Below are 22,521 nucleotides of genomic sequence, written 5' to 3'. Positions count from 1 at the left end.
ACCAGTTTGCTTAAGTAGTAAGGTTTCTTATTCTCCTGAGAAACAAGTATTACCCTGAAAGTCCTTTTTAAATCTCCCTAAAACCCGTCAGTTCACTTTATACTTCCCTAGGCTGAAAACAGTGACTATCAGCAAATCTGCCTTGGATCTCACAAGAACTGGTAGGAACGAGCCCTCTCTCCCCACCTCCACTTCTCCCGCCCTATTCTAGCATCATCTCTTTCCAGGATCCTTGCTGTTATTGTTACCGAATTAAGCCCTGTGGACCCTGCTTGGGCCATAGCCCTACCAGGGCTGCAAGGAAGGTTCTTTTTCTGTTCGGGTTTGTGCAGCCAAAAATGAAAGCAAAGCTGAGATTGAAGCAGTGCAGGCTTTATTCAATGGCTAGAGAATGGAGAAGTGGGAACTTAGTTCACAAATCAACGTGGTGAGAGGGATTTGATTTTAGAGTAGAGACAAAGGGAGGAGGAGTGAGGCTAATGATGGGGAGGCATGTGCATTAGTCTATTGGGGAAGGGGCGGGGCTTTCTGAGGGAGGAGGAGTGAGGCTAATGATGGGGAGGCATGTGCATTAGTCTTGGGGAAGGGGCGGGGCTTTCTGAGGGAGTGCCCTGACACCCTCTCTTTATCCTCTTTTGGTCCTTGACTTCCGGTCATGGCCGCAGGTGGATGTGTCGTTTAATATGCTAATTCAGTAAAATCTACATATAGTGAGAGGGTTGGAGGTCGGATTAGTTGCCATCTTGGTTCCAGCTGGTTCCACTTTTGTTTTTCTCTTCCTTTAGCTTCCTTTTTTATGTCTTAAAGATTTGTGTTAAGTTCTGTTAAAGGTGGGAGCTGATGGGTTTTGAGCAAGGATCTGGTACCTGTTCTGGCAACATTACCTTCTCCCTGGCCACCCAGCTTCCACCAGTGTCCCTCTCTGGTCTGTTCTCAGCAGAGCAGCTGGAGTGATCCTGTTTACATGTGAGTCATTTCTCTGCTTAATCCATTGTTGGTTTCCTGTCCTTAGCATGACCAAGTCTTTAGCAGGACCGTTAAGGTCCTGCATGGTCACTGTGTTCCAGCCTTGTGGGCCCCATCGCTGTTCATGGGCCCTTTCCAGATCCTGAAACAGCAATACCATAGAAACGAATCTCTCTTCCACAAGACTCTTAGGCAAGCAAAGCTTTTTTAATTAAAAGAGAGAGCTTGTGCACAAGGGAGAAAGCAAGGGAAAAAAAAAGCCAGCTTCCCTGAGTAGAAGGGACAAGTTGCTTTTATAACAAAACGGAGGGTTTGTCTCATGATCACTGATAATTTCCAGAAATTGTCCAACTTCTTTGATTAGCAGCAGATGGCTCCATGGTGGCTACCGGGAATAGGGAGCACTTCTGTGAGGTGAGAGGAGTGCAGGAGAATTTTCTGCAAGAAAGCACCAGAACAGATGCACTTAAAATTTATAGTTGAGCTTCTTGTCTTGTGGCAACTAGGTACACTCTTTAGTATAACAGAGATAAACTTAATCTTTTATTCCTGCCAGTCTGGTTTTTGTCTCTGGGACTCTGGCCTCCAAGGCCTTTGTTCTTTAGCTTCCAAGGCCTGTTTTGCCCAAGTCCATGCCCTGGTCCTTTTCCAAAATGGATGTGCTCATGTCTTTGTGTCTCACCTCCTGCTTAGGGTCCTTTGCTCTCTGTTCCCTCTGTCTAGAATGTTCGTCCTCAGGTAGCTGCACAGCACATCTCCCATCTCTTAGGTCTGTGGTTCAGTTCTCCCTCCTTAGAGAGAAGTGTGACAACTGTATATAAAATACACTCCCATTGTTCTCCTTTATGCTTGTGTTTCTATGTAGACTGTGCTTATTTGTTCACATGCTTATTGTCGGTCTCTCCCGTGTAAGCTCCAAGAGAACAGGTAGTTATTCGCATGCTTTTTCGCTGGCTGCTGAATCCTTGTACCGGGAAACAGTAGGCGTCAATCAGTATTTGTTGGTGGATCAAAGGAGCCTGGGGCTCGTGGGTCTCAGCATGCACCCCCCTTGCAGCGTATATTGAAAGTAGAGGGACTGGGTGGGGTCTGGCAATCATTAGAATGGCCGTGCCCTGTTCTTTTGTCTCCTTGCATCTCTCTACACCCCAGAAACAGCATCGTGAGACCGAGAGGGGCCCAGGAAAATGGCCCTGGGCGGCCAGGCTCAGGTGATGCGTCTTCAGCTAAGGCCCGTGTAGCTGTCTGTCTGGACATTGCTTCTCAAGCTTCGTGAGTCCTAGACTAAACTCACTACCAGCTCCCACTCCAGTCTCATTCCTCCTACTTTTGGATGTGCCACTACCTCTTTCCTGTAGGAAAGGAAAATCAGGGTTTTCCTGGCATCCTTCTCTGCTGTCCAGTCAGTTACCATGTTCCATCCACTCTGCCTCCGTAAGGTCTTTCCCGATTGATCCCTCTGTCTGACTGTCAGGGCTCCTTTGCAGGGGGTCGTCACTTGTTTTCTAGGCTACTAGCATTGTCTCCCTGCTGATTCCCTTGCCTCTAGTTTCTTTCCCTTCAACGCTGCCAAACTCTAAGCCCAGTCAGAGGGTCTTTGTAAAGCCGAGATCACATCATGGGCCTCTCTTGCCTAAAACAGTTTAATAACTTCCTATCACCACTGCAGGCTTTCTCAGCCTCAGACGTGTGTTCCACCTTGATGATTTTTGCCCTATCGTACGTACCACCTATGCTATTGTTTACTTAACATTTATTTAAATATAATCATATTTGACTTTTTTCCCCTAGGCAATAATATCCTTGCAGGCATGGGGTGAAAATCAGTTTTTCTAATGTACATTAAAGTAAATAACTATTAAATACAATACGCTGGTCCTTGTACCATCTAAGATCCGTTGTAAATATCACGTTCTCAAACTCTTCCAAAAAACTGAAGAGGAGGGAACACTCCCAAAGACATTCTGTGAAGCCACCATCATCCTGATACCAAAACCAGACAAAGGTACCAGCAAAAAAAGAAAATTACAGGCCAATATCTTTGATGAATATAGATGCAAAAATCCTCAACAAAATATTAGCAAACTGAATCCAACAATATAAAAAAGATCATACACCACGACCAAGTGGGATTCATCCCAAGTTCACAAGGATGGTTCAACATATGCAAATCAATCAACGTGATACACCACACAAACAGAATAAAAGATAAAAACCACAGGATCAGTCTTCCCTGGTGGCGCAGTGGTTGAGCGTCCGCCTGCCGATGCAGGGGACACGGGTTCGTGCCCCGGTCCGGGAAGATCCCACATGCCGCGGAGCGGCTGGGCCCGTGAGCCATGGCCGCTGAGCCTGCACGTCCAGAGCCTGTGCTCCGCAACGGGAGAGGCCACAACAGTGAGAGGCCCGCGTACCACAAAAAAAAAAAAAAAAAAACACAGGATCGTTTCAGGAGATGCAGAGAAAACGTTGTGCATATCATGGGTGTTGTGCCCTCCATCTCGAGGGGACTTCCAAGACACAGAGGGCCCTTTGTGTGGTCCTTGCACTGCTGCTCCCCTAGCCAGATGCTCCAGGAGCAGCATCTCCACTTTGAATTGCCATGGAAGCAGGACCACCCAGTGTTAACATCTTCACATTTTTGCTTATGATGTTCCCTCTGCCTGGAGCACCCTCCACAGCCTTCCGGCTTCTCTGCTTGATGACTCCTGTCCAGTCTTCTGGACCCAGATTAACTGTCACACCACAGAACCATCCCTCCTTCCCACTCAGTCCCCAGGTTCTGTTTCATCCCTTTGACCCTTTTCTTCTTTTTGTTCCTTGTCCATTATCTCTTCTCACATTCACAACTAGTGACTGTCCAGTAATGATTTTCAGGTTTCCCATCCCAGATTTGTGCTCTCGGGAGGCTGGGAATAGATTTTGTTTGCCTTAGCCTTGGCATGTAGACCTTGAAATGTGAATGAATGCAGTTAGCCAGGTGGAGCAGTAGATGTGCTGGGACTGGTTGACATTAGATGAGAACAAGAGTGAGACTTGGCACGTAAACCTGGGAGCTGGGGGTTTACTGGAGGGAGGGAAATGATGCATTGGTTGAAGAAAGATACCAAAGGCATGATGCCCCTTTGAAAGTTTCCTACAGCAGTCCCTGCTGGCCCACTTTATAAACTTACCTGATCGAGATGAGCAGCTTCTGCGTCTCTCTCTCTTTGTCTCCCTCCCTCCCTCCCTATCTATCTATCTATCTATCTATATATATAAATTTATATATTTTAAAAATTAAAGTTTTAGGTGAACTTCTATATCTTCAACCCAACCATTAGAGCTCCACTGTCCAATGTGGTAGTCACTAACCACATGTGGTCACTTAAATCTTAATTAATTAAAATTAAATAAATTAAAATTTTAATTAATTTAAAAAGTAGTTAAAATGGAAACTTCATTTCTTCAGTTGTATTAGGCACATTTGAAGTGCTCAGTAGCCACATATGGCTAGTGGCTACCCTCTTGGACAGCACAGAATGGAACACCTCCATCATCACAGAAAATTGTATTAGACTGCACTGCTCTAGAATCTAATCCTTTAACAAATCCCTCATGTGGACTTTTGTCCCTAAAGTTGAAGCCAGGAAGAAAGTTCTATCTAAATGAGATTTTGCTTGGATGCAATCAGTCATCTTGTGTATTGTTAGGTGTAAAAGCAAAGGGCCATTTGTTGAGTAAGGAGAGGTTCTTAGTGGTTACATGTTGAGGAGATGGACAGTCTAACCATGGACAGGGTTTGACCCCGTGCCTGGAGAGCTCTGGCCTGAGTGACGGTCCCTGGTCCAAGCCATCCTCCCCCTCACCACAGCCTGTTCACAAAGCAGCAGGTGGATGAGGTTGAAGCTAAAGAGACTGGACTGGTGGTCCAGTGGGTAAGCCTCCGCGGTCCCAGTGCAGGGGGCCCGGGTTCGATCCCTGGTCGGGGAACTAGATCCCGTGTGCATGCCGCAACTAAAGATCCCACGTGCTGCAACAAAGATCCCTCATGCTGCAACAAAGATCCCGCATGCTGCAACTAAGACCCAGCATAGCCTAAATAAATAAGTAAATAAATATTTTTTAAAAATCGAGAGAGAAGAGAGATGGGAATGTGGGTGGAGAGAGGAGATGGAGTCTTAGAGCCTGGGAGGGTCAAGTAGGTAAGATGAGTAAGAACGGGAAGAGGAGGGGAGGGAAGTCCTGCGGTGGGAGAGGAGGTGGCTGGTGGTAATTAGTGAAGGAGCAGGGAGTCTTGAATAAAATGGTGGCTCTTTGGCATGGCTGTTACAGAGAAGGAGAGATGGCTCATGGCATGCTTGGCACCCTGTCTCCTTCCCTTTTTCCTGCCTCCTAGCTGGTTTTGTTCGTGGCTTTATTTAAAATGGCAGACTAGGGCCTCCCTGGTGGCGCAGTGGTTGAGAGTCCGCCTGCCGATGCAGGGGATACGGGTTCGTGCCCCGGTCTGGGAGGATCCCATATGCCGCGGAGCGGCTGGGCCCGTGAGCCATGGCCGCTGGGCCTGCGCATCCGGAGCCTGTGCTCCGCAACGGGAGAGGCCACAACAGTGAGAGGCCCGCATACAGCAAAAAGAAAAAAAAAAAAAAAAAAAAATAAAATGGCAGACTACGTGGAGTGAAAGAGGACTAGCTAGAACGCAACAGCATCAGAAATCGTGCACCCCGAAGTACTATGTGTACTCACGCTTGACTCTCTTTCATTTTTCATTATTTCACATTTGACTGGACGACAACCCAGATTACATGTGCTTTGGAGACTAGGGTGACAGATGATAAATAAAACATTATACTTTAAGCTGTAGATTGAATTGGTTAAGTGCCAGAGCTATTGTGTTTTAGGTCTTTTGTAAATTAGAGGATGGTTAGAAGAAGTTTCTTTTTGGAAAGTAATTTAGAATGGGTATGATAAGACCCAGGCTTTATTCATGTGAACCACAGGCCTTTAAACCTGCAGTTGACCAGGTACCAAACTTCCAACCTTCTCTCCTTTGGATGTGAGAGTGTCTGCCAACAGGTTTTGCCCTTACAACTTCAGAGGCAAAAATTAATGCTGACTGCAAGGTGATTCATATATTCACAGTGCTGAACACCGTGAGAACTTGGCAGTCTTTTGGAGAAGAAAAAAATGTGGTAGTGGCCTTAACCATTTCTTTGGATTTTACTAGTCTTCTTTTAGATATTAAATGTGTCTTTGGTAAGACTAATACTACCATGGTTCTCAAACTTCAGTGAGCATCAGAAGGACTTATTAAAACAGATTGCTGGGTCCCATCTGCAGAGTTTCTGATTCAGTGTGTCTGGGGTGGCCTTTGACATTTTCCTTTCTAACGAGTTCCCAGGTGATGTGGACATTGCTAGTTCATGGACCATGCTTTGACAACCACTGGTCCTGTGGGAATTTAAATGCAGCTTCAGTCTGGGTTGGTTGGGAGATTGTGTTGAAAGGGGGCGGTAGTTCATTTGCCTCTTTCTTTTTTTTAAATTAAATTTTATTTTTAAATTTTTATTTGAGTATAATGTAGTTGCTTTACAATGTTGTGTTAGTTTCAGGTGTACAGCAAAGTAATTGAGTTATACATATACATATATCCACTCTTATTTTAGATTCTTTTCCCATATAGGCCATTACAGAGTATTGAGTAGAGTTCCCTGTGCTATACAGTAGGTTCTTATTAGTTATCTATTTTCTTTTATTATTTTTATTTTTTTAAATTTTAGCTGTGTTGGGTGTTTTTGCTGCACTCAAGCTTTCTCTAGTTGTGGCGAGCGGGGGCTGCTCTTCATTGCGGTGCGCAGGCTTCTCATTGTGGTGGCTTCTCTTGTTGGGGAGCACAGGCTCTAGGCACGGGGGCTTCAGTAGTTGCAGCACGTGGGCTCAGTAGTTGTGGCTCGTGGGCTCTAGAGCACAGGCTCAGTAGTTGTGGCGCACAGGCTTAGTTGCTCCGAGGCATGTGGGATCTTCCCAGACCAGGGCTTGAACCCATGTCCCCTGCATTGGCAGGCTGATTCTTAATCACTGAGCTGCCAGGGAAATCCTAGTTTTCTATTTTATATATAGTAGTGTGTATGTGTCAATCCCAATCTCCCAATTTATCCCTCCTCCCAAAGTTTATTTTTTTTTAACTGAAGTATAGTTGATTTACAATACTGTGTTAGTTTCAGATGTACAGCGTAGTGAATTGGGTTTTTTTTCTTTTGGTAGATTATATTCCATTAAAGCTTATTACAAGATATTGGGTATAATTCCCTGTGCTATACAGTAAATCCTTGCTGTTTATCTATTTTACATATAGTTGTTTGTATCTAGGAAAGGGAAAATCACAATAGGAAAGGCAAATATATGGTAAGCATTGGAGATCTCTTAAATAAGCCAGTGCTTGGATTAAAAAAACAATCCAAGAAACAGGTTGTAAAAGCCATCACTTGCCTCCTTCTGAATCAGTGTCTTCCTGCTGTGGGATTTGGCCTGGAGGGAGGAGGAGTCTGCCTTCACTGCGGTGACCTGGCTCTGCGGTCACACTGCCCTCTTTATGAGGCAGACTAGCCTCTCCAGGTGAAGGCCAAGGTGCGCTGATGGAACAATTCCCCTCCCCCGCCCTCCCCCCGCCCCCGTCCATCTCCCCCCAAACCAGGAAAGAGCCCACACTTGCCGATTCAGGAGCCGCCATATTTGCAGTATTTGCTCCTGACCCAAATCTTCCCTGCATCCTGGAGATGACTGCAGCCCCAGGGCAGTGGTGGGGTGAGGATGTCACGTGAATGGCCAGAGCCTTCGGGTGGCTGACCACTGGGAGGGCGTCAGGAGACCTGGTTTTTATTTCTGGGTGGACTTCAAACTCCTGCAGTGACTTTGGGCAAGGCTCCCCAATCCTCAACTTTCCCATTTCGACTCCTTGTGTTTACGAAACACAACTCTCGCCACCCGCCAGCTCCCAATCCATTAAATAACAGAAAAACAAAAACCCAGGTCTGGTGAGTGGCCACCGGGGCATTTATGAGCTGATGTGCAGAACTCTGAGCACCTGAGGAGAAAGCTGCTGTGTAAACACAATATATTATTAATAACTCGTTAAAAAATAGCATCACACCCTCTGCTCATAATAGCTGCTTTTCAACTCTGGGGGAGCTCTGACACACAGGCTTCCAGCAGTGTTGATGGAAGGGTGACTGTGGGCTTTTGAATTTGAAACACATTTAAAACAAGATGAAGGTCTTTCCTGGTGGCTCAGTGTTTGAGAGTCTGCCTGCCGATGCAGGGGACGCGGGTTCGTGCCCCGGTCTGGGAGGATCCCACATGTCGCGGAGCAGCTGGGCCCGTGAGCTATGGCCGCTGATCCTGCACGTCCGGAGCCTGTGCTCCACAATGGGAGAGGCCACAACAGTGAGAGGCCCGTGTACCGCAAAAAAAAAAGAAGAAGATGAAGATGATAGGTTTTTGAAACATTTTGAGCATATTCATAGGTATATTTGTGAAGAAAATATGACAACAGATCTGTAAAATTCAACGCGAATAAACCAAATCATCCATTTCTTTGGATTTTTTCATTACATTTCAGAGTTGTTTTACAGTGTGGGCAATTCCATAGGCATTTTGGCTCAAGTGTTAGGAGTCCCTTTCCTCTTCCCAACCCCACTGGTACGTGGTTGATGCCCCTTTAAACTCTAGGGGGGGAAACTTACAAGTCAGCTAGTGATTATGTAATCAGTTAATGATTACATCCACTCTACAGATGCATGAAGGGGCAGCTGTTGCCTGCTGCTGTAGATACTGAGAAATAAAAATATGGTTCTCACCCTTAAGGGATTGGTAGGTAGTTTTGATTAAAAGTGTATAAGCAAGATATTATGTAAGGAGACCACTGCATACCTGTCTCCTTAACAAAATCCAACAAAATCCAAATCCACCTTTTGTGCATTATCAAGGTATGCCTGCAGTGATCAGGAGGAACATAGACTCCTGCAGCATCACTGTTCCCTTTCAGGAAGCAGCTCAGACATTTGTTCCTGTCCCCCTAAGAGGATTATGGAGATGGAGCCTTCTTGGGGATGTTGTGATACATTGTAGAAGGTCTAGCACCCAAGTGGTGGCTGCCCTATTCATGTCTCAGGGAGAAAGGGATGATCAAGTAACAGATATACTGCAAGTCTCTTAGGCACCATTAGACCCTTCCTTCCTCAGCATCTGGGCTGACTGCTCCCTTCTGTCCAGAGAGTGATGGATTTTTACCCCACAGTGGAAGCTCCCTAAAGACATGGCCTCCCCTGGGTCTAGTCCTGGGTGACAGATTCTTCAGGGAATTGCCTGGGGAGCTTTTACTTTTTTTAATTGAAGTATAGTTGATTTACAATGTTGTGTTAGTTTCAGGTGTACAGCTAAGAGATTCAGATACACACACACACACATGCATATATATTATTCTTTTTCAAATTCTTTTCCCTTATAGGTTATTGCAAAATATTGAGTATAATTCCCTATGCTATACAGTAGGTCCTTGCTGGTTATCTATTTTGTATATAATAGTGTATATATGTTAATTCTAAACTCCTAATTTATCCCTCCCCATCCCTTTCCCCTTTGGTAACCATAAGTTTGTTTCCTATGTATGTGGGTCTAGTTCTGTTTCTGGGGAGCTTTTAAATAAATACAGATGCCTGGGTTCACCCTCCGATATGCTGATGAAATTGACGCAAGGAGCAGTCCTTGGGCCACTGTTCCAAAAAATTCCCCAGGGGAGTGTAAGTTGCCGTCAGGGCTGAGAAGCTAAGTTGGGGGTTGAATTTATCTGAAAGGATGAATCAGAGAGTGTCTCTGCTAGTCACTCAGGAGCTTTTGGAATGGAGACCTGACTTTTAGGCTCTTTTCCTGAAATGGCACCTCTCACAGTCCCATTTGCTTGAAGAAATGGTTGCTTCACGTGCCAGGCACAGCGGGTCCATAGCCGTCTTCCCTGTGGCATAGCTGGGCCTCGGGCCAGTTGCTTTGGGAGCTTTGATTCCCCCAAGCCCTGGAATCCCTGGTCCTGCCCCAGTATCTCATCAGTTAAAGGGCCCTCCAGTAAGCCACCTCATCCTGCATGACTGTCCTCTCAGCTGTGGCCCCTCTGCCCCGAGCACCCTGCCAGGACTGTGGTGACCAGGCCCGGCACATTGCCTACGTTAGTCTTCTTCACTCCTGCTGCTGCGTCTCTGTGTGCTTTTGGCCTGCTTTATCTTTTTCCCCCTTCAGTGCCTGTTTTTCCCCTGACTCCTTATGGGGATGTATGGCACCCAGGGCAGATTATCCTTTTGGTTTACAGGGCCAGGATTTCCTTTTGCTCAAGCCTGTACCAAGACCCCCAGCCTGTTGGTTACTTTTCCTACATCTCTATGTTCTTTTGTTTCACTCCAGCCGTCAACGAACCTTTCTTTCTGTCTGTGTTTTTGAAAGAATAAAACCTACAACTAACATGTTAATTAGAAGCCTACTGAGTGGACTCCAAGCAGACTGTTTACATGCTTATGTAAATGGAAGGCTGCCAAATGATGGTGACCTCATGTTGGGACAGGAATGATCTAGGGTTGACTGCAGTCATTCTTGTATTTCTCTTTTCTCTCTTTCCATTTTCATTTGGTATTTTGACCCTTGTATTACTATCATCGTTTCATCAGGTTTACTTTCATTTTCTGTGTCTTTCTCCTGTGAGTTGTTTTGTCTGGGTTGCCAGAGACAGCTGATGCATCCCGAGCCTGTAGACATCCTCCCAGCTCCCACCCCCAACCCTTGTCTGGGTGTCCTCTGCCTTTACCCTTGGCCTCATCCCTAACTCGCGCCTTCCTCCCCCTGTGATGGGTGTCTTGGCTGACCTCATCCTTCCTTCTCTCCTCTCATTTCTTTTACAAGAATCGCTCCATCCTGCCATGAATACTCTTCTTTTGTCATTACCAAATTATTCCTTCTTTTTGTCTTTGGGAAAATCCAAAGGTGTCTATCCTGTCATATCATCAAGAGACATCCAGGGTGGGCTTTTCAGTTACCTTATTTAAGCCAACATTAATGGGTAACTTTTTTTTTTTTACATCTTTATTGGAGTATAATAGCTTTACAATGGTGTGTTAGTTTCTGCTTTATAACAAAGTGAATCAGTTATACATATACATATGTTTCCATACCTCTTCCCTCAAAAATATGGAACGCTTCACGAATTTGCGTGTCATCCTTGCGCAGGGCCCATGCTAATCTTCTCTGTGTTGTTCCAATTTCAGTATATGTGCTGCCGAAGCGAGCACAATGGGTAACTTTTTTGTGCTCTGTGCAGTTATCTCATTTCATCTTCAGGTAGGAAATAGTATTCCCAATTGACAGGTGAGGAAAATGAGGCTAAAAGAAGTTTGGTAGCTTGACCGAGATCAACCAACAGGTTAAATGGTAGAGCTTGGGATGTCTTGTGCCAGAGTCTCCACTCTCTTTTTTTAAAATTTATTTTACTGAAGTATAGTTGATTTTCAATGTTGTTAATATCTGCTATACAGCAAAGTGATTCGGTTTTATATATATATATATATATATAATTTTTCATATTACTTTCCATTATGGTTTATCCCAGGATATTGAATATGGTTCCATGTGCTATACAGTAGGACCTGTTGTTTATCCATTCTGTATTATAATAGTTTGCATCTGCTAATCCCACACTCCCAATCCATCCCTCCCCCGCCCCCTCCAAAGCCTCCACTCTTTGCTATTAAACTCTGCACCCTCCAGCTGGAGGAGAAGTGAAATGTTGTGTTGCCAGGCAAGGGGGAAGGATTTCATGGCCTTGAAGTCCCTCCCACACCAGCATTCATGGGATGCTGTGAGGTCATGTACCATGGTGAGCCCCTTTCCCATGGGATTGATTTGGTGATACATCTCTGAACTGTATTCTTCTGGAGATGATTCTGTATCAGTTCTGAGACTAGGGGTGGTCATGGTGGGAGTGTGGCAAGTTACGGTGGGTCCCAGTGCCTCAGGCTGTGTCACTGTCACTGTCATTGTGTAAATCAACAGGGTGGAGTTCTCCCAGTAAACAGTCCCAACGTTCTGTTTCTTTGCAGAGCCTGTGTCATCTTGGGGGTGATATTCCTTCTGTCATCCGTATGCATAGTGGTCAAAGCCATCCATGACCTCTCGACTAAGCTGCTCCCGGAAGTGGTAAGGTTCTTCTTTTGTCTTAAGAGTCTTTCCTGACGGTACCAGCCTCCTGTGTTACCCCTCACCCCAGATGTACTGGGGGAAGTTGGGCAGGTGGAGAGAAAACATACAATATTTAGGAGTCCAGAAGAACTCACTGTAGACTGTGAATTACTTGGTGGAGAGAAGCACTGGGCAAGATAAAAAGGCACTTGAGCTGGTACTGGGTTCTGTGTCCCTCTTCTTAGATCTTTTGACTACTTTTAAAGTCTTTTATGTTAAGAGAAGTGGAGTGATTTTTATATAGCAGAGCGATCCGATCTGTGTTGTTCGCATCTGTTGTTCTGCATCCATTCAATCACTATTATAATAAGAATTATTTTTTTCCTTTGTACCTCAATTCAGTATATAAATCTGTTCACATGAGGCTTTCTGACACAACTGACCTTCAGATATAAAAACTGGAGGATACAATTTCATATTAAAGTGTGTCTTTGACTGCCTTCTTTTCTCGGTGAGAGGCACCCAGATTCTTTTTTTTGGCACTCTGATTCTTTTTTTTTCCCCCCGCCCCTTATGAATGCTGTGATAAGGAATATTTTTACACTCTCCTATCAGGCTATCTTCATGTTAGAAGACAGCTGATTTACGTACCAGGAGATTTAAGATGCTGCCATTACAATGCTTCACTGTACAGACATACCTCAGAGATATCACGGGTTTGGTGCCAGATCACTGCAGTACAGCAAATAATGCAATAAAGCAAATCACACAAATTTTTTGGTTTCCCAGTGCACGTAGAAGTTATGTTTACACTATGCTGTAGTCTACTCAATAGCATTGTCTAAAAAAAAACAGTACATACCTTGATTAAAAAATACTTTATTGCAAAAAACATCAACTATTATATAAGCCTTCAGCAAGTCTTAATCTTTTTGCAACAGTAACAAAGATCACTCATTACAGAGTACCATAACAAGTATAACAATCATGAAAAAGTTTGAAATATTGCAAGAATTAACAAAATGTGACACAGGGTTGCCACAAACTTTCAATTTGTTAAAAAAAAAATGCAGTGAAATGAAGTGTACCTGTATGTAAGTTGCATAGTGATTTAGTACAAAATTATGGGCTCTTCTTTTAGGATGTGATTTGGTTTGAGCTTGGCTATGTGCACCATCTTATAAAAGGCCTAAATTATGAGACCTTTAATTTCATTTTTAGAAAAATACATGTTACTCTTTTGGGGGTAACATGTTGCATTTGTGTGTGTGTATAGGGAAGAGGAAAATGAAGTGGGGCATTACACTGCATTTAGTAGACCTGTTAAGGTGACTGCTCTAAGGGTACTGTGTGCCCACCCCCGCCAACTCGAAACAGACATTAGAGCTATTCCTTTAGTAACTCCCGAGGACGTTAACCGTTATTTATCATCGCAGCTGGCAAGGAGCATGTTCTCTAATATCTCCATGACACGGAGGAAAGATGGAGAGCAGGGTAGGAGTGTACCTACCTGTGGATCTGGTCTTTTTCAGCAGAGCTAACTCAAACAAATAATCCCATGTCTTATATTCCACGTGCTTCCTCTCACATGGTGCTTGTCTCACCTTGATCTTCCTGGTTGCCTGGGATCCTGGACTTTTCCATCCTTTTCCTCCATCAGACTGGCTATCCTGTGTTCCATTCCATCAGAATCTGAAGCTTAGGTAAAATGTAGACATAAAAGTATTAAGCGTGATTGATTAAGATGTCAGTCAGATAACATCTTTGCATTTTATAAGGGAGGGAAATCTGACTCCACTCTAAGAAATGTTTATTGGTGGGAATTTTCAGCACTGGGCTAGTTGATGCATTCGTTTATTTAGACATTAAAAATTAATGTGTAGGGCTTCCCTGGTGGTGCAGTGGTTGAGAGTCCGCCTGCCAATGCAGGGGACACGGGTTCGTGCCCCAGTCCGGGAAGATCCCACATGCCGTGGAGCGGCTGGGCCCGTGAGCCATGGCCGCTGAGCCTGTGCGTCCGGAGCCTGTGCTCTGCAATGGGAGAGGCCACAACAGTGAGAGGCCCGCATATGGCAAAAAAAAAAAAAAAAAAAAAAAAAAAAATTAATGTGTAGCACGGCTCACTTGATGTGGAATAGATAGCTGTGCTCATGGACCCTTGTTTGTGGCCCTCCTTGTTCTTGTCTTGAAAGCTGAACCATTTTTAACCGGGAACAGTCTTACATCTTACAGTGCATATACTCTTAAGAGAAGAAGCTCACCAAGTTAAATTCCACATCAAGGTATAATGTCTGATGGCCACCCTGGCTGGGATGGGAGAGGGTGAAGAACTCCATGATTGTACCAAGACTGGCCCTGTCCTGGGAGGGCTCACACCCACTGCATCTTTTATTAGTCCTGGTGTGGGATTTAAAAATCACAGCTGTTTATGGTCATCTCATCAGAACTCTAAGGAAAGATGTAAGGTGGTTTGTTGTTTTGTTTTGTTTGTTAAGCCTTCAGAGTTACAGAAAGGTAACAAAGGCGTGTGATCTCCTGTTTCCAGAGGGGAGGGCTTCTGATCAGCTGAGTGGCACACGGGGACCAGGTAAATGCTGCCAGGTGTTATCTGACAGCATTTCAATCCCGAGTCTTTGGGTTCCTACTCTCTGCTCTAGAAGTTTGGGGAACCCAAACCCCTGGCCTGCAGTCATTCAAGATGAGCGTCCATCCACGATGTCTCATCTGAATTAGCAGCCGCAAACTCAGATGCTCACAGACGCCAGTCCCGAAAACAGGAGAAACTGCCTGGGTCTGTGGCATCCAGCCAGTGTGTGCGCAGAGGAAGGGTCGGCCCCTTAGCAGAGTTGCCATGGAAACCTATGTTTAATGTGAAATAAATGGGCAACTAATTAAATTTTGGGAACCCTAGTTGGGAGTCAGTTTCCCGCAGGCCAAATACAGCCTGTGCCTCTTGGCTGCTCCTGGCCTGTGGCGGTAGAAACCAGGGAGACTGGTGTTTATGGCCTTGATGTTCTGAATTTCAGATCCAAGTTACAGATTCACTCTTGCCCTCATCTGCAGAATTGCCTTTTTTTTTTTTTTTTTTTTTCTTTTTGCGGTATGCGGGCCTCTCACTGTTGTGGCCTCTCCCGTTGCGGAGCACAGGCTCCGGATGCGCAGGCTCAGCGGCCATGGCTCACGGGCCCAGCCACTCCGCGGCATATGGGATCCTCCCAGACCGGGGCACGAACCCGTATCCCCTGCATCGGCAGGCGGACTCTCAACCACTGCGCCACCAGGGAGGCCCCAGAATTGCCTTTTGATGTATGATTTTCATCAAGTTGTTACCGTGGGTTTGTCTGAAGCAATGTTTTCCCTGCCCCAGGTCCATCCTCCTCCCACCCCTCGCCCCGGTGGCTTTCTTTTTTCTTTTTCTTTTTTTTTTTTTAAAGGTTTTATATTTTAATTTTGGCTGCGTTGGGCCTTTTCTACTGCGTGCGGGCTTACTCTAGTTGCGGCGAGTGAGGGCTACTCTTTGTTGCGGTGCATGGGCTTCTCATTGCAGGAGTTTCTCTTGTTGCGGAGCACGGGCTCTAGGTGCGCGGGCTTCAGTAGTTGTGGCTCGCGGGCTCAGTAGTTGTGGCTCGCGGGCTCTAGAGCACAGGCTCAGTAGCTGTGGCGCACAGACTTAGTTGCTCCGTGGCATGTGGGAACTTCCCGGACCAGGGCTCGAAGTCGTGTCCCCTGCATTGGCAGGCAGATTCTTAACCACTGCACCACCAGGGAAGTGTCCTCGGCAGCTTTCTTTTTAATGTCACCTGCACAATTCTCAGAGTGTGAGTAATTGTAAGAATGGGTGAGTTTTGAATAAGAAAGCTATGCCTAGGAATTTCCCACCTGTGAAGTCAGCTGGCTCTGAGCCGTGATGTTGCCTGCCCCTCAGTGGCCTCATACTGGAGGAGTCTGGCCAGCTATGCTCTCAGGAGACCCCCAGATGGGAGTCTGCAGCATCTGCTGTGAGGGCTTCATGAGCAAATGGCTTAAATCTGCACCCTTGCGACCTGCACGGAGTCACGTAGAACCATTGATGAAACAGATTCCAAAAGAACCTTCTCAGAAACTCTGCATGAACTACGGTTCTAGAAGTTGGGGAGCATGGGTGGTACCGCAGATGTGGTGGTGATAGTCTGGCCTTATGTCTAGGGCTGCTTTGAAAGGAGTATCATCGTCTTGCTATTTTTACACCTGCCACAGCCTGCTTTGGTAGGCGGGGAAAGGTGGTATGCTTCTCTGTTATGGTGGCATATGGGGGCTCTGAAAGCTGAGGTGATCTTCCTGAGGTCATCAGCTGACTAGTGGCAGTACCTGGATTTGAACCCTTGTCTCCCCATCTGGGGCTGTCTTCGCTCCTGGTAACTGTGAGCTTACACGCTCCTGCTGTTCATTGGTTTTTCAGGTCCCGGCCTTCTGTCTTCTTTCTTCTTCTTCTTCTTTTTTAATTTGTTTTTTTGTTTTGTTTTTCTTTTTCTGTCTTCTCATCTTCAGATTGGGGTGCCCAGACCCCCAGCTGGTCCCATCCCTGGCTTTTCTGGCTTCCACTACCACCCTCACCATGCGGGCCTCCTGCACTCTGTGCTGCTGAGCAGGGTGTGCTCCCCTTACTTTGTCTCTTGAAAAACCTGCAGGCAGGGCTCCCCTGGTGGCGCAGTGGTTGAGAGTCCACCTGCCGATGCAGGGGACATGGGTTCATGCCCCGGTCCGGGAAGATCCCACATGCTGCAGAGCGGCTGGGCCTGTGAGCCATGGCCGCTGAGCCTGCGCGTCCAGAGCCAGTGCTCCGCAATGGGAGAGGCCATGACAGTGAGAGGCCGCGTACAGCAAAAACAACACAGCAACAACAACAAAAAAACAAACCTGCAGGCAGGGGAACGAAGAAGCAATGGAGAAGTAGGCCAAGTGTGAATTGAGGGGACTCGGGTTACATGGAATCACGTGGAAGAAGGTGCTTTAGGGAAGCTGCTTAGCGTGTGGGAGGGATGTGGGCGTGGAGGGGGGGCTGAGCCGTCGGAGGTGTGACGCCCGCCCTCGTACCCACGTGACCACCGCAGGCAAGTCGCTCCATCTCCCTGCCCTGGGCTTCCTAATTCGCACAATGGGGACGGTACTTCCATCAGAGGTTTATGGTATGGATCAAGTGAGCCGTTTATTGAAGGTAATTGTCATGAGAAGACAGTGCTACTATGGCGGCTGCTGCTCTTAACCGTCTGATCTTGAATGTTTCTGAACTGCTCATCAAAGTTCCAACTTGTGGCCTGAGTTCATTTCAGACGGGCCCCTCCATCCCTCTTTCCTGCCTCCTGGTCCCCCTCCCTCCGGCTGGATGGAACCGGTGCTGTTCTCTCTCTGGCTTTAGGTTGCAGTAGCCAACTCTGGGCCACTGCATTTCGGGGAAACAGCATGCTGTCGGAAGGCTTGTCCTCTAAGCCTAACTCACCGCTCATTGGCTGTGTGGCTTCCAGCAGGTTGTGTTTCCTCTCTGACCGATGGCTTCCTCTTTGTAAATGGGCGCCATGCCGCCTACCGCACAGCAAAAGTTGTGAGAATTAAATGATGTGATGAACGTGCAAAGGCTCTATCAACCGTCGTGTACTTTACAAAAGAAGAAAGTATTGTTTGTGATCCCAGTGCCCGAGAGGTCCCATCCTTTCCCACGCGCTTTCTCTCTGTGTCCTGTTGTGCTAGACCCGCTCATTAGCTCCTCTGTTAGTAGACTGTGACTTCTTTACCTTGAGCTCTTGACCAGTGTCTGGGTCTAACCTCCTTACGTCATGTGCACTAATAGTGATAGCGATTACAGTTACAGTCGTGCATGGTTCCCGACTGGTGATGAATAACACACGGCCCCATGCTGATAAGAGTAACAGTTGCTGCCATGGGAATGCCTCCCGATCCCCGGACCCCCTGTCCAGGCACTGGGGATTCAGAGTCAACTAGCACTAATGGCTACAGTGTTTCATTTCTCTGCAAAGTCCTTGACTTCTCGGAGGAGCTGGCTTTTGCTCCCAGGGATGTCAGAGCTGGGGAGAGACCCAGAAACCGATACATCTGGTTCGGGTGATGAGAGTTGTGGTAGAGACAGTCGCATGAGAACACAGAAGACTTCCATATCAAACCTGGCATGGGGGAGGCGTGTTGGGGCCTTCCTGGAGGAGCGCTGTCTCCACGTGACATCCAAAGGACGAGTGGGCACTGGGCAGGGGGGTGAGGGTGGGACCCGGGGAGGGCTCTCGAGGGCAGAGGAGCTACAGGAGCCATGGGGCCCGTGTGAGCCTGTTTTCTGTTTCTCGTGCCTTTGTCCTTGTTGACACCAGCATGTCTGGGTAAGAGGGAGGAATAGAGAGAGAAAAACGTAAGGGAGAAGGAGGCAGAAGGAAGGAGGAAAACTAACTCTGTGTTGTGGGTCAGGAGTGATGGCTCAGCATCATTTTTATTCTTCTTCCTTGAGTAGCGAGGTTGCCTTCAGACTCCCCCCCACCTTTTTTTTTTTTACAACTTTATTGGAGTATAATTGCTTTACAGTGGTGTGTTAGTTTCTGCTTTATAACAAAGTGAATCAATTATACATATACATCTGTTCCCATATCCCTTCCCTCCTGCGTCTCCTTCCCTCTCACCCTCCTTATCCCACCCCTCTAGGTGGTCACAAAGCACCGAGCTGATCTCCCTGTGCTCTGCGGCTGCTTCCCACTAGCTATCTACCTTACGTTTGGTAGTGTATATATGTCCAAGCCTCTCTCTCGCTTTGTTCCAGCTTACCCTTCCCCCTCCCCATGTCCTCAAGTCCATTCTCAACTTCCCCTTGTCTCTCTCCCTGCTAAGTTCTTCCCTGAGATTCCATCCCACCCACCAGAACAAAGGGGTTTGCACCAATAAAAGGGAGTCCCTCACAGTTGCTCATTTTCTTGCAGGCCACCAGTCACGAGCTCTGTTTCATTTCCAGTCCTCGTGGGACGTGAAGGTGGCTTCTGGCGGGGTGGCTGCCTGCTTTCATGGGTGCATGTCTTCACACAGTGTTGCTGTGAGCCTCCTGCGCTCCAGGGTGGGCTGACTCTGCAGAGCTGGGGGAGGTCAGTGGTGTTCCTTCAAGAGCCTCCGAAGAGATCCCACTCTTAGGAGCAAAGCTAGAGAGAAAACTCTTGTAATGGATATTTTAGGGTAATACTCGCAAGTCCACAGCCGAGAACTTTCCCTCAGCATCTTCCTACGGAAGTGACCATGATTCTTGGATTTGTAGGCTTTTGAGTTTGCGAAGTGTTTAGCGTTCAGTCTGTATTGTGGGTGGGTAGGAGTTACTTATGTTCTTTAGCTGCTTCTTATCTGGCCCTTGGTGCGTCTTTACCTTGTGGATAAGATGGAGACGGCCCAGCCTGCCTCATCCCCACAGCCCTGTTTTCAGTACAGGGGACCATTTGCCCCCTTCCTTTCATCCTTCCCTCTCACTCAGGGCCTCTCCTTCCCACAGTTAACCCTCTGAGCTCCCTCCTTGCCCACCTCCTTGGAAATCTCGCCCCTACCCTCATTCCTTCTCTTTCTGGTACCTTCTGTCACTCCCTGCCTGCCATCTCCTCCTCGGGCATTTCCCTTCAAGTCCTTCCTTGCCCCCCTTTAGTCTCTGCTGCTCTCAAAGATGCTCATCCCTTCCTTCCCATTCCTCTTGTCACCTCAGGTTCAAACCTTGCCTTCCCTCAGCCTGCCCCGGTGGTCTTTCAGGTCCATTCTGTATGACATCCCTTTGGAGGTAGGAGCTGGTTAACAGGAGGACCTGAGCGATGATGGTGGGGCAGCAGTGAAGGTTTGGGGCTGGGTGAGCAGTTTCACCGAGATGCTACCCACCCAGTCAGCTTGTCAGCCTCAGATATTCTGAGGCCAGTGCCTCATCCATGGGAGCGAGTTTCTCAAGGCTGTTGTACTGAGTGCTCTGAGGCAGTGTCACCGTGTGGTTAAAGACGTTGGAGCTGAAGTCAGGGAGACAGTGCCCAACTCCTACCCCTTCCTCACTAGAAGAAGCTAGCGCATGAGGCTCAGCCTTCTCTGCCTCAGCCTCTTTGTTTGTAAAATGGAAATAATAATAGCGATCTTCTCTGTAAGATTGTTAAGAAACAGAATAAAAAGATGCAGGTGATGTGCTTAGCACATAACTGTTGAATGAATGCTGGCTAATACTATTGTTGTTGGACCAGAGAAGAGATTTCTAAGGAAGTTGGTGGACCTTCTGATGCCTTTAGTTCTGGAAGCTTAGGCTGTATTGAACCGTCCAGGAAATGTCTTCAAGGATCCTATTTTCAGCTCAGGTTAGGTAATGCTGTGGATGCCTTCTTGTGCAATAACCTATAATTCCTGGATCCGCCATCAGTGATAGATTCATCTTCCCACATGACATACTCTCAAGCATAACTCTAAATTTAATTTGGGAGTCGCATTGACAAATACTTTAAAAACAAACAGTTGCACACAGTCAAGGTCCTCACCATACCTCCACCCTGCCAACATCTCCCCAGCACTGCACAAAGAAAGGCAGAAATTTCTGCTGTTAGACCATCAGTGGTGTCCCACTCTTGTTACTTTAGACAGAATAATGCCATCACTGCAGCAAGACTGACCTCTTCATTCATCCTAAAGCCACAGTCCTACCAGCTTTAAACAGAATAGAACTGAGCATGGATCAAAGTGGGTTATTATTGGCTCAAGTGAGCTCAAGGAGAATAGAGCCCAGAAATAGATGCATACATATCTGGTCAACTGGCTTTCAAAGAAGGCGCCAGGGCAATTTAATGGAGGAAAGAAAAGTCTCTTTTCCACAAATGGTGCTGGAGCAACTGGAAAGCTTTATGGACAAAAATGGACATCCACCTTTATATAAAAATTACTTCAAAATGGATCATAAACCTCAATGTAAAATCTAAACCCCTAAAACTTCTAAAGGAAAACAAAAGAGAAAATCTTTGCAATGTTGGGATAGACGAAGTGTCTTAGATATGGCACTAAAAGCTTTGAACCATAACATAAAAAAAAAAATAGAAAATTGGACTTCATTAAAGTAAAAAACCTTTGCTCTTCCAAGACACCAGTAAGAAAATGACAAGACTGCACTGACAACACACACAGATCAGACAAAAGACTTGTCTCCAGAATGTATAAAGAACAGTTTTATAAGAAGACAGTCCAATAAGAGAATAGGCATAAGATTTACCAGACAATTCCCAAAAGAAGAGATAAATGAATAGCCAATAAGCATGCAAAAAAATGCTCAACATTATTAGCCACCAAGGAATTACCAATTAAAACCACCATAAGATATCACTGCATACCCATTTGAATGTCTAAAATTGAAAAAACAAAAGTACATGGAACGTCTAGGGCTCACATACATTGATGATGAGAGAGTAAAATGGTTCATCTACTTTAGAAAAGAGTTCAGAGGTTCGTTAAAAAGTTAAACATCTGTCTACCATATGACCTAGCCGTTCCATGACCAGGTATTTACCTAAGAGAAATGAACATATACATATGTACAAAGACCCTTACACAAATGTTTATTGCATTTTTATTTCTAATATCAAAAACTGGAAAAAATCCAAATGTCTATCAATAGGTGAAATTGTGGTACATCCATACAATGGAATACTACTCAGCCATAAAAAGCATCACTGACTCATGCAACAACATGGATGAAACTCAATAATTAAGGTGGGTTCCAGACACAAAGCAAAATGAAACATATACTAGGGACTTCCCTGGTGGTGCAGTGGTTAAGAATCCGCCTGCCAATGCAGGGGATGCGAGTTCAAGCCCTGGTCTGGGAGGATCCCACATGCTGCGGAGCAACTAAGCCTGTGCGCCACAACCACTGAGCCTGAGCTCTAGAGTCCACGAGCCACAACTACTGAGCCTGCACGCCTAGAGCTGGTGTTCCACAACAAGAGAAGCCACTGCAATGAGAAGCCTGCGCACCGCAGTGAAGAGTAGCCCCCATTCTCCACAACTAGAGAAAGTGCGCGCGCAGCAACGAAGACCCAATGCAGCCAAAAATAAATAAATTAATTAATTAAAAAGAATAAAGCTATGTGCAAACACATAGCTTAAAAAAAAAAGGAAATATATAATATGCGGGCATATCTTGGAGATGTTGTGGATTTGGCTCCAGACCATCACAATATAGCGAATATCTCAATAAAACGAGTCATGTAAATTTGTAGGTTTCCCAATACATAGAAAAGTTACATTTATACTATACTGTAGTCTACTAAGTGTGCAGTAACATTGTATCTATAAAAGCAATGTATATACCTTAATTTATAAAAATACTTTATTGCTGAAAAT

General features: G+C 46.0%; 1 protein-coding gene and 1 long non-coding RNA gene across 2 annotated transcripts in view; one reads left to right on the top strand and one right to left on the bottom strand.

Annotated features, from left to right (window-relative positions):
- Positions 1-9,495, bottom strand: part of LOC309809885 — a 216,095-nt gene extending 206,600 nt beyond the window's left edge. The window contains exon 1 of the long non-coding RNA XR_014294904.1: positions 9,325-9,495. This is a non-coding gene — a long non-coding RNA (uncharacterized lncRNA). The remainder of the gene's footprint in view (positions 1-9,324) is intronic.
- Positions 1-22,521, top strand: part of TMEM163 (transmembrane protein 163) — a gene marked incomplete at its 5' end in the record, with an annotated part of 251,711 nt that overhangs the window by 194,847 nt on the left and 34,343 nt on the right. The window contains one exon of the mRNA XM_082631364.1: positions 12,081-12,177. Coding sequence (XP_082487490.1) covers positions 12,081-12,177 — 97 coding nt within the window. The remainder of the gene's footprint in view (positions 1-12,080; positions 12,178-22,521) is intronic.

This window comes from Mesoplodon mirus (assembly GCF_964341445.2).
Source record: "Mesoplodon mirus genome assembly, chromosome: 8".
In the NCBI taxonomy this organism is placed as follows: Eukaryota; Metazoa; Chordata; class Mammalia; order Artiodactyla; family Ziphiidae; genus Mesoplodon; species Mesoplodon mirus.
The sequence above is the reverse complement of the archived record's forward strand: the minus strand, read 5'-3'. Positions and strand labels throughout refer to the sequence as shown.